Source organism: Crocodylus siamensis, chromosome 4, assembly GCF_052110815.1.
Source record: "Crocodylus siamensis isolate JL-2025a chromosome 4, ASM5211081v1, whole genome shotgun sequence".
NCBI classification, from domain to species: Eukaryota; Metazoa; Chordata; order Crocodylia; family Crocodylidae; genus Crocodylus; species Crocodylus siamensis.
Genome location: NC_143398.1, coordinates 233855146 through 233868172, shown reverse-complemented (window position 1 = coordinate 233868172; position 13027 = coordinate 233855146). Strand labels below are relative to the sequence as shown.

General features: G+C 41.1%; 1 protein-coding gene across 2 annotated transcripts in view; it reads right to left on the bottom strand.

Annotated features, from left to right (window-relative positions):
• DPP10 (dipeptidyl peptidase like 10) overlaps positions 1–13027 on the bottom strand; it is a 480192-nt gene that overhangs the window by 77474 nt on the left and 389691 nt on the right. For both annotated transcript variants that reach the window (XM_090045899.1, XM_090045898.1), the window contains exons 8-9: positions 9039–9159; positions 4234–4388 (exon numbers count right to left, since the gene is read on the bottom strand). In XM_090045899.1, the coding sequence (XP_089902025.1) occupies positions 4234–4388; positions 9039–9159 (276 nt within the window). The remainder of the gene's footprint in view (positions 1–4233; positions 4389–9038; positions 9160–13027) is intronic.

Genomic DNA, 13027 nt, shown 5'->3' with positions numbered 1-13027 from the left:
TTAGGGCCTGATATTTACAACACACATGAACATGGATAGGCTCCACTGACTGCAAACAGTTGGTACATGTGTGTGAAGGTACTCAAGTGTTTAAGGATCAGTTCTTAGGGTGGGAGTGTTTCATGTAAGATTATGCACATTTTTTAATACGAATTCCTCCTGCTTCCATAAATGCTGCAAGAATGGCATTTCCATACTTCAGCTTCTGACTCATGTGGGAAATAAACAGGTGTGACAATTGTATAAAAAATTCTATTAATCTCATTTTGAATTCAAAAAAGGTTCAGAAGGAGTTCCTGCCACTGGTTTAGATCATCCACATTGAAAAATAAAACACTCATTTAATTTCCTGCATGCAATTTATATATACAATGCTCACCCCCTACCCCCCAGTAGTCATTAGGCTTTTGAGTTGTCCCATTCAACAACATGGGATTGTTGTCATGAGTAGCTACGGTTTTCTGGGTGTAAGCATTGCAGGGGGAACTGTTAAATTAGTAAATCATTTTCAGCATTTCACAGCTGTCATTCTCTATCCTCATGAAAATTTATGGTAAAAATGTTATAATTCTAAAATTTTAATAAGTTTTTATGTTTCTATAGCACTATATTATCATTATGGGCAAATTTGTGATTAAAATTTGAGGCACTCAAGGTGGGGAAAGTGCGCACACCAAACATCCCTTGCCTCCTCCTCATGGCAGAAGATAGTCAGGATCAGGATTCCATGGGAGACTGATGACCGTGTAGTCCTAGCTCCCTTTTAGAAATGAACTTACCTTTCTGCCAGATGAGGTAGGGACAGGGGTGGATTCATGCATGGGCCTGTGGGACCCAGGCGCAGGGTCCCTATTCAATCAGGGGCCTCCTGGGGCACCAGGGGTAGCACAGCCCACATGGCATCCTGGCCACGAGCTTCCAGGGTGGGCAGCCTATACCTCCTCCCCCCTGGCTGGGCTAGAGCCAGGGCCAGGGCCAGAGGCTGGGGTGGGTGTGGGGCTTCCTGCAGGTGGCAGCAGCTTCCTGTGGGCATCTGATGCCAGGAAGCCCCAGGGGTGGCCCTGCTTCCACTCCCTGTCATATGGTGGCCACTGGTACCAGCACCACTAGGACAGGATGGGACAGCTGCATCTTGCCCCACCCCACAAAACCCAGGCTGGCAGAGAGGTGAGAGGGTACCAGGGGCAATCTTGTGCTCCCATACCCAGCCAGCTCCAGCACTGGCCCATCCCATGGTACTGAAGGACCACAGCTCTGGCTGCACGACATCCACTGGGTGGGGGGGGGGGGGGGGGGGGGAGGGGAGAGGCTGGGACCAGGGCTGCCTTCACCTCAGTGGCACTCATGCCCCCCGCCTGGCTTGCCCCAGATGTGCTGAGGAGGCCAGGTTGACACAGCCACAGCCCCCTGGCGGGACCCAGAGGAAACCTGCCCTTGCCTAGTGGGGCTGCCTGCAATTTTCTGTTTTCTCAGGGTCTCAATAAATCTTAAGCCACCATTGGGTAGGGAAGCACAGAGGTAGGGAGTGAGGAATACTACTTGTGCTTCCATAAGGTGCAACGTTTTGGGTGCTGTTCCATGTTAATCCGAGATTATCCATTAATTGGCTGCAATGCATGTAGGAAAACCTATTGTAACTTCTAACGCCAGGTTGTATGTCACCCACAAATAAGTAGTATAAATGTGTATAACACGGTGAGATGAAGTGAGCTGCAATGTTGCTCAGTAATGTTCCTAGTATGTTTACCATTTTTAAGCTTTCATTTTTCCCAAACCACGTTTTGAAGTTGATTTGTATCCAGTGAATGTAGTGCATGTGCATGCATGCCCAAGCCCATGTGCAGTTTTATTTTTACTAATTCTAGGGGAGAACTATGATGTACAACAAAATGCTTTAATAAACACCAGACTTTACTCGGTTATGTAGCCAAACCACAAGCATCATTAATAATTACTGATGTTTAACTGGAAGCTTAATTGTCATTAAATGGAGGCATTAAATAAAGATAATGTTTTTCATTAACAAGGTTACTGAAATAGTATTGTCATCACTTTCGTGCTGAATTGCTAATGGAATGGGATTTCTCATTTCTTGTTTGCAAAGTGGATTTTTTATTAAGTTCCTTGGAAGTTTCTTTGCCCTGTTGCTCAATTTTCTTTTGCCCCATGTAGCTGAAAACCTGCCTCCTTGGATTCTGTTTCCTAGAAAAAGTTCATACCAAGTTGTATGATCTGAGCCTTCTCCTACAGAAGAAGACTGATTCTACTCCAACTGGTTCCAGTGGCAGTGGGACAAATGTAAAATTTTCAAGAGCACCAACATGACGTAGGATCCTAAGTCCCACTGACTGTCAATGGTATTCTACCCCCAAGTACCTCTAAGTATCCTGCTCTCTGTCTGAAAACAGGACTTAAGAACTATTGAAAATTAAATCCCAGCTCTTTATTTTATAGCCTGAAACACTGTTCACTTATTTAAGATTTTAAGAATCAAATTAAATGTGTATCACGAGAAGCCTTGGCTTCTACACATTTTAGCTGTTTGTGATGCTTCAGCAAGTACTGCATGTTCTTTAAATAAGCCACCTACCCTCCTCTCATCATGATACAATCACACACGTGTGTGTGCGCTCATGAGGGATGTATTTCTTTGCAATTTCTTAGTTGATCTAATAAAAGGTATCATCTCTGAACCAAGAGTTCTAGAGTTTTGCATTTCTTTTAATATATATATATATATATATATATATGTATGCATGTATGTATGTGTGTGTCATTCACATTACATTCATTCCAGAGTATAAAAATAGGCCATTTTTGTATATGTGAGCCTAATGCGCTATTCATCGGTACAATCTGCTGTAACTATATTGAAGTGTATGGGTTTACATGGGTTTAAAACCTGTCTGTGGGAAAGAAGGATGAGGGTCATAATGTCACAAGGAATCCTTTTCTTAGTCAGTTTATAGTTTGAACCTGAGTAATGCATGCAAGATAGAGATACAGTCATACAGTAGAAGCTTGGAGGAAACGCTACTACAGATGTAGTAACTTAAACACATGAGTAAAGCCAGATATTGACAGGTTCATAGAGGCAAGGATCGGTGGAGATTTACAAGAAAAACTCCAGAATCCTTAGAAAGAGTCTAATTTGGGGAGGGGAGGATGAGGGAGATGAGAGATGACCTTTATAGCTTTCCCAACACAAAGATGAGAGTCTCCAATCCAAAGCTTTCTTATACTTCAGTGAAAGCTGAGTTCACTTCAGTATGAAGGCTAGAAGCATGTTTGCTTTACTGTTTATTTTCTCTGACATTAGTCACTCACCCTGATTAATAATAATGTCATATGATGAAAAGGAGTACTGAAATACTATGAAACCTTTTATTAGCTATGAACCTGTTATGTTAAAGTGGTCTATACAGCTGCACTTAAAAACTCACTGGGCGCATCTACATGAGATGCATTAGTGTGCATTAGCTTAATTTAATGTGCATTATGGGCACATGTCTACACATGTGTGCCCTTAATGAGCCTTAAAAATGGTGAAATTAGGCTAATCACACCTAAATTTGATACTTGCAAATGGAGGTATCAAATTAGACACAATTAGTTAAAGCGCTTTAATGCATGAGTAGACTTGACCCAAACTTTAGAGTTGGGTCTGCCCAGGCACTAGGGGCACATGGCAGGCTGCAAAGACTTAGCACCAATGTTAGTTCCAAGTTCATTAAGTTCAGTCCCAAGTTCCGGCACGTATAGACACCTAACAAATATCGCTTAATGCTAATAAACTATAGCCATGCTTAAATGCACATGTAGACATACCCACTAATGCCTGTAGCACTTTGTGAGATCCTTATCTCCCAGCTGCCAAGCCACTTATGGCAGCATTTTTTTATTCCATTTTTATATTTTTATTTTTTTAATCCCTCTGATCACTTCCATTCTTTGCTGGAAAGCTGTGGACTGACTTTAGCACACCAGATGGCAATCATGAAATTAGCATGTATCAGGCTGCTCATTCCACTCTGACCTAGTGGGTTCTATCCTTTAAAAAGCTTTACAGCCTTGTTTGAAATAGCACCGTTCAGAACACCATTCTCTGTAAAGCTATATCAATGAAAACAGCTTCTGTTACTATTTAAAACACTCTTCAGTAACGCTGAATACTATCAGTCAGTTCACTGAACTATGCACAAGGGCTGGAGATTGTACTTAGGCTTTACTTACCTTAGGATATGGATATTGCTTTCCTTTGGGATACAGTCCTCCAGTAAAGCGAGGAATAACCATGTTTGGTACAAAGGAGTCATTTATCATCAAGAATGCCAACCGTTCTCCATCTGGCGACCACCAGTGGGCAATGTGAGAGTGAAGTAGTTCCTCTGCCAAAAAAAATGTATTCTTGAGAATGCATAAAAATAGATATTATGCAAAATAGATAGCAGAATATCCATTTAAGTTTTACACAGTTTCTATGTGGCCTTCTAATGCATCTGTTGCCATAAGGAGGCACTGAAAATGATCCTGGACTGAAATGAACTGCCAGGATATCAAATGAAAGGCTAGTTTTGTGACCCTTATTTTTGCTGAGTGATTTATTAGTAACGTGACATGCCAGAGCTAAAGGAAAGAGATCTTGAAGCATTTGCCAAAATGCAACAAAAGTTCATTCTAGCTTGCACAATGATGCTCCTCCTGAAAACTGACCATCTTTCCCTCATTCTCCTCAGTGAGTCAATCTTATTCTAATGAATAATCTTACGGACTACTGCAAAGTCTACTTGCCTAAATACTAAACATGCATAAGAGGCACTTTATACAGCTCCAGTGATTTCACTAGGACTTCTTTTAGGTTAGATTCTGCTTAAATGCTATGTAGAGTCCCATATGAATCAAATAAGTGCACAAAACATACGCTATCTACAAAGGAGTGGAGACCCCGTAGAAGTATAACTCAGTCTGCCAAACTACTGGTCAGCTGTGCTGGTGGAGGGTAGGAGGACATATACTGCACTCAGTAAAGAGATGCAGCAGTGGTCCCAGTGTATTGGAGATCTGAGATGTTCAGAATGATATCTGGCATAAGACAGTCCCATGCTGTCCCCTAGTTAGGGCAAATTGCAGAGAAGTGTATCACTTGCCTAAGTGCCACCAGAAGGTTAGTATAATTTGGCTTTAAGCTGCCTAGTGAAGTGTTTATGAATGTGACCCATGCAAACTTAACTTTGTTTTAGCAGAAAGTTGATCTGCCATGTCAGATTTAATTAACTTAATATGCTTAAATACACCAATTTATATGCAATCACATTAGATTTGCAAGTTCTGAGGTGCATTTCAAGTGTTCTTCCATGCTAAAGGTGCCTTTTCTCTTAGTTTTGAACTTTACTGACCCATTAAATGCTTAAAAATATTAATGGAAATACTAAAACCTTGGAGTTAGGTAATCATTTAAGTAAAGGTGTTTAAACAGATAGGGAATGCAAATGACTATTCTAAATTCAGAGACTTCATTTAAAGTGGATTTTTCAAAGAAGCCCAGTGTGCTCAAACTCAAACCCCACTGACATTCAGTGAGAGCTGGACACTTAACTCTCACAAGTACTTTTTATATTCCTTGTCTTGACCCATTGTCACTGGTACCCTCCTTACCCATTATTTAATTATCCATAAGAAATATGTGACATTTAATATATTTGATTGTTTTTTAAACGAATCGCTATGTAGTAGGATATTTACAGGATAAAAAGATTAAAGCAATAGGAGGCAGAACCAAAATATTCTATATCGATGTCAAAATCTTTTTGTGCACTAAGAAACTGAGCATAGGGATCTGAACATGTTTAGGGTGCAGGGGGAAGCGTGATATTTTAAGAAGCTGTTGAAGACTACAGACACCACAGGAAGCCAGGCAGTTTTGTTTCACAGCAGCGTGGCATATTATTTAATGGGAATGGTTTGTTCTCTGCAACAGTTTCTTTGAAGTCTATCCTGGGTTGATGTTAAGGGAAAGGGGCGGATACTGTTGATAGAATAAGTGGTGTTCTGGTAGGCTCTGCAAAACACTGAACTGGTCTAAGCATGTACTTGAAGCTGAACACAATTTCAGTACTTTCCTGAATCTGTGCTTTACAGCTGATTTCTCCTCTGAGTTGCACTAACATGTATATGTTAGTCCAACATGGATGTTCATGTTCTGACTTTTATATCCGTATTATTTTTCACAGAAACATTGAGCTCAATTCTGTCCATGCCGATATTCTTGATGAAAACTCTAGATTTACATTACTTCAACCGATTTATTCTGGATTTACACCGGACATTTTGAAGATCAAAGTCTGCCTGTACAAACAACAAAATTGACAAGGGTTTCTGTACTGGGACCCAACTCTAATTGGCAGCTGTGGTGGCACCTTGTGGCCTCACTGATCCTGTGTCTCTTGCTACGGACAGATATTACACATAAACCAGTTTAAGTGATCAGAAACAGGTTTAAGCCTGTAGTAGAACAGATGTTCAGGGCACATAAACCAGTCTGAAAATGGCTGAAAACAGTTTGTAATAAAGCTGGTCGAATGTAGTATCAGATGTAACTGATTTGGCTCAAACCTGTTTGTGCAATGTCTGTCCCAGACTCTTTGCTGATTTAAGATAAACCAGACACCCCCAGCATCCTGGCATGCTCTCGGGGCTGGGTGGAGCTCCCTGCTCCAAAGCAGGGCTGGCCCCTCCCCTCTGCTCCCTGGCTGCAGCTCCAGCAGTCTCTGCAGGCATCTGCCTGGCTTCTGGTCTCCCCCCTCCCCTCCCTTCCCCACTCTGTGCAAAGCAAGCATTCCCCCATCCCTCACAGACTCCTCAGCACTAGCTAGCACACCATATGTTGGCTACACTCTGGGCTCTGGGAGAAGACAGAGGTGGACAGGTGACAGGCTTTTTGGATCTAATTAACAGGTAGCTTAATGTCCTTCCTTGGAAACGCTGTGTAAGAGCTGTTTGCTTCCCCCACTGCCTTGCTGAAGAGGTGTCTGTGTATTAGCTAACAGACCACATGCTGGGTCCATGTTGATTCTACCTGTTGATTCAGCAATCTTAATAGGTGATAAACACTGAGATAAGGGTGATAAACATAGTTATCAGCCCCCACAACCCCAGCCTGCTTGCCTGTCAGTTTGCTGCAGACAGTATACAGAAGCAGGGAGGGAGAGTGAAAAGCTGTGCAGGCCAACTTGCGCAATCCATTGCTTACAGTTTTCTTCCCTGTAGCTGGCCTCCATCTCCTATCTGCAACAGAGCAACTCTATACTGTGGATCTAACTCTGGATGTAAAAGGGATTGGGTGACCCTGTCACAGTTTCACCAAATATAAGATAATTTGGGACCTTTTTGTTTTTGTATCCAGTTTTAAATGAAAACCCTATAAATGAATTATTGCTGTATGTGCCTGGATCATGCTATCACAGAATACTAATATTGCATCTGAAGCAACATTATATGACACGAATGATGATACTCTAGGCCTTAGAATGCATGAAACAAGCAAACAAGCTTCCTGAAAGATAACACATTGTTGGCAATTTAGTTTTGTAACTATTTTACTAAGGGAGCTGCTGGAATATGCTTTCATACAGTAAAGGTACCAAAATATATGGAATATACATATTTCAACTAGTAAGGTTCATCAAAATCCTGGCCCCACAGACTCCAATGGGCAAAATTCCCACAGATTTCAATGAACCAGGATTTTGCTTATTGTTTTTACATATAACCTGATGCTCATAACAACATACATTCGATCTGGATGTGTCTACACATGTATTAGATCCAGGAGCAGTTTACTCATGGGTAAACTACTCATGAGTTAAATGCTCCTGGGCAGGCATCTACACATGTAGGGAAGCAGGATCAGATTTGCTGCTAATGTCAGTAAACTGTTCTCGCTTCCTGGTGCCCTGCAATGGGCCTCTGTCAACCACCATCAGGAACTCTAGACTCCCCTGGGTGCTAACGAGAGGCTGGCAGGGAGCACTGGGCCAGGAAACAGCTGTCTCCTGGCCAGAGCTGGGACATTGCTCCCTGCCCCAGGTGGGACAATATCCCCCTGCACAGACAGCAGGGAGCTCCCAGCCCTGGCACCCTGATTGGGGCAGGGGACTTAGAAAGAGCTGCAGGGAAGAGGCAGGTCCAAGCCTCCTGCCCTGATCTGCTGGTGGGGCAGGGGGCTGGTACCTGTCCCTGACTGAGAAACTTCCTAGCCCCTACTCCACGATCCAGGGGTGGGGGCTCGAAAGCCTGTTCCCTGCTCAGATCCATGATCACAGAGCTGGGAGGGGAACAGGCTTGCCAGCCCCTGCCAGCAGGGAGCTCCCAACATCAGCTCTGCAATCATGGGGCTGGCACTGTGAGATCCTTATCTCCCAGCACCCAGCTCTGCAACTGTACAGCTGGTGCTGGGAGATAAGACTCTCCTTGCTCTGTTGCTCCCCAATCATGATCTTGAAGCAGATGGGCAGGGGGACATAGTCCCTGCCTGGGCTCCAGTGGCAGAGCCTGCCCCAGCAGTACCTCCTGGGGGCCGGCCGGCTGAGTACAGATGTGCTCTCGGTCAGGCACCTATATAAGCACTACTGCACAGTTAGTAAACACAAGTAAATTTGCTACTTGTATTTGCAGGTAGAAAATGTACTTGTGATTAGCGAGGTTTACTGCACAGTAAGCATGTGCATGTGTAGATGCACATGCTTTATATGAAGTAAACTACACTACTTCAGGATAAAGCATCTTGTATAGATGCACCCTCTGGGTGGCAAATAACTACCTTGACTTTAAAAAATAACTAAATGCAAATCAACAGTCAATATAAAGTATGAGCAGATGCAAAGATACGAAGGCAATTTTCAAAGAAAATAAGAGAGAGATTAAAAAAGAGAGGAAACCAACCTCAGATAGCATTGTCTGGAATGAATAGATTTCTCCTGCAGGTTTTGTACAAGAATCTCTTTTCTGTATTAATAAACGTCTATATTTGTCCAGCTTACCTTCATATAACCAGTCTGCAATTCCATTAAAAATAATTCCTTCTTTTCCTGAGGATGTCAGTCGCAATGAGCTACTCTTTACATCAGGTTGATAGTAGATGTTATTTTCAAAAATATAAATCTAGATCAGGTAAGAGGAATGAAGGAAAAAAATAACATTTTGGTTGACATAAATGAATGTTTTCATACCAGCGACAGAAATACAATTTCCACAGTTTCATAACAGTCTAAAGAATAATTCATCATCAGTTTCCATTGAAAACTTTTATATATTATGGTATTATCAATTTGTAACAAACTTTTAACACTTTTGCCACCTAGAACCCTCCTTTCGTAATTCTTTTGTCAATTGAAATATTTCTATTTACTTTAGGTAACCTTAACATACTTCCCAGAAATACCCAGAGCATAAAGCCAAATGTGAATAGAATGAAGTTTGTGAAACTGTCTATCTAATCCTAATAAAGTTGTTCTGATCTATTAAATTAGATGATTTTCTATCTTACCTATACATTAAAGGTATAGATCACTAGAATTGAATGAAGCAACAATGAAAGAGAAGAGCTGACCATTGATGACTATGCTTTGAGGTTGTACTCCTCAATGTGGTATCCAAATGCCTTAAACAAAGTAGGCTATACCAATGAGCCTGCTATTATTGAGTCTGGTTTCATTCTTTCTTCCATGTGGGTGATTGGAAAGACTGCACTTTTCTCTCTCCTTACTATTTTTTTCTTATAGTCCTTTGTTCTTTCCATTATCCTTTTCTACTCCCTCTCTTTGGAAGGCCTTCAGAGTCCCCTCCTTATAATTTCAACATCAGGGTGCTATGGCAGTAAACGGTGTAAAAGAAGGCAAGGGAAAAAAAAAGGACCAGGAGAAAAATTTGGTTTGAGGTATGTGACTATATTAGTGAAACTGAGCTGTTTTGATTGAAAACCCTACACATCCCAACATATAGCACTATGCATTGCATAATTTCCTTTCTTGCTTGAACAAGGGCCCTCACCGCTACCACCATAATCTTCGCTGAAATAAGCTTTTTCTTTTAGGCTTCGTCAAGATTTCACCATTGGCGTTATCTGATGATAATAAGAAATACGTCTTGGAGAAATTAGCAAAAAACAGCAACGGGACCAAACACGCAACAAAAAGGAAAGCAAAATAGAAGATCAGCTGATGTGAATTCTTGCAACAATGTTCCTCCCAAAGAAATTTCCAAGTCCTTTATTTTTCCCACCATTCCTCAACCCTCTCTCACATCTGCTGTCAGCATTCATAATTCAAGGATAATTTCAGTTGTAAACACTGTAACCTAGTTTTCTTGTTTATCCTTGAAGTAACATGTCCGTCTACGTGTTTGTACAGCACACAGTATTAAGTGTGCTTCATAATAGATTTTCAGCGAGGAAAAAGCAGATAACATAGCAACAGAAAACCAATATGCAATCGAATATTTGGTGCTATTTTCTTTTTTGGTATATGCTGCCACACACTGCCTTAGTGGCTACTAAAGCGCAATAAATACATATCCACTGAAGATCATTTAAAAGGCCCAGATATTTATCAAACCCTGGCTTGTGGGAAAATACCAATCCGAGGGTTAAGTATTCTTGTTATTATTACTACTGCCCTCTCCCCTTCACAATTACGAGCTGAAATAGATTTTTCCCCCCCCGCAAGCATCTGCAAACTAGGGAGATTTCTTGATATTTAATAGTATGTATGGTTTCAACCACATAAAGCAATAAATCCGAGGTCTTTCCTACCATAGGCACTGAAGCATTTTTGAGCTATTATTAGGAACTAAGGGTGATTTGGGACAAAGTTACTTTGGGATCAGAAATTCAAAACGGTGTGAATTCTACCCAAAAATTAAAATAATTGATGAAATGCTTTCGGGCTTCAGCAGATATATAAATTATACACAAGTATTGACCAGTACATATATTTGAATAGCTGGTATTGGAGGCAGTTCAGAATATATCTGATCCTGACATATGACCTGTCTTTAAACTCTGCGTAGATCAGAAACAAGAATTTTAAGGATGCCGACTTATCTAAAAAGGCAATGATAGACACTGCAGTCAAACTGATATATATGTTTGCAGGTATTTAATTAATAAAAACTTACTTTTTCTGAAAAGGAAAAGAGAAATATAAGTAATGTTAGTTAACATAGCATGTTTGTTATTTGTGGTAGCTTAGACTAACAAATGCCATGTTAAAATAGTGTTGCTGTTGTTTTATGGTTGTTCGGGGACAGACAGAAGCAATATTTGTGAGGTAGGGTAATATCTTTTATTGGACCAACTTATACAATTGGAAAGACAGGAAACAAGCTTTCAGGCTTCATTGCTTCTTAGGCTTCAGTGGTTTTAATTAAATGAAGCCATTTTTGCCAACTGGTTGTTTTTTTTAACTATCTAAAAGCATTTATTTATATTTTGATGTTAATGAGTGCAGCTCCAGTATCAAGCATTGCTTTCAATGGAGCTATTCACACTACCTATGGATCTATCTTACTTTAAATAAAAAGCCAACCATTTAAGTAAAATGATTCTAGGTTATTTAGGCTCCCTTAAACTTTCAGCTCAGTCTAGTCCATCACTGCAAAATAAAGACAGGGACAACATTTCTATTTCTGTACTTTTTAGGGTATTTGTACATTTACCGCGAAACATCTTCAGTGTTTAGTCACTGTAGTGAAAAAAACTTCCATTTAACCACTACAGCGTCAAGAAGAATACAGGATTAAAAGGTACTTGTTTTATGACTGAACCATGAAAAGGATCTTTAATCCTGTTATTGCTAGTTAGTATGTGTTACTAATTCCATTTGACACTTTTAATATAAGTGAATATCTCCAAAGGAATATCCAGCTGTTGGCTCCCCTGATTGCATGGTTAGTTATTCTTATGCCTTATTAAACCATTTACTAAAGTGTTCCACTTCCCAACTTCACCCCCAACCCTCTGTATAGTCTCACAATCACCATTTCTGCTTTCTTATTATAATTATTCCACCCCTCTTCATTACCCCTTACGTCGGGTCCTAACATTGAATACTCCAGCTGAACATCAGAGGAATTAAGTCTGCCCAAAACTGTCCGTATCTGAGGGAAACTCTCCACTTTGTAAATGAAGGCCAGAGCTGTTGGGGTTCCATTTACCCTCTGCCCACTTGCTTCCAAATCCTATGTACCGCGACCCAGTTTGATGGAAACAAATAGGATTTAAAGTCACAATTCTCCATATCAAAATCAACAACTTGGCTTAAAAGGCCAGCCCATTTCAACTCCTCCACTCCGCAGGCTGCGCAGAATTATACCACATTTGCTCCCGAAGTAACAATGTCCTCATGCTTAAGTTGTACACGTACTGGAGGCTGAAATCATTGTTTAGCGCAGCTCTGTTTCAAGCCTGAAATTCTGACCAGCTGTTATTATTCGAAGGTTATCATTTCTGACTTTTTGATAAGGACCCGTAAAGAGTGTCTGAAGCCAAAGAGACGGCTACAGGCAACGTTACAAATGCATCAGACCAATCAAGGAGGGAAAAAACCATTCTTAGTTCTGTGCGGTTCGTCTAAGAGCATTCCTTGTTTTGTGGACCAACTCACGCACACTTCAAAAACAAACGCTTAGTATGAAATAGCGGGTATTTACTAGCACAACAAAGCAGATAGCCCAACTGCAACAACAATAGCATTCCAATCAATTAGTAGCAACCGTAACACAAAAGTTGCTCTCACAGGGCTCAATTATAGCCTTGCCACAAATCCCGAAGGAGGGGCATCGCATTGATGCAGTGCATTAAAGCAGCGCGAGAAGAACTGGAATCTGCCTCTGGCTTTCTTCCTGCTCTGTTGGGAATAAGAGAGAAGGCAGCTAGGTTGTGCTTTCCCAGTGCTCCAACCCATTTGCTCTGCTGGGGCCTCAGCCCCACAGAGCTCTTGTATCGCTCCATGTAAATGTAAGTAACCCATAC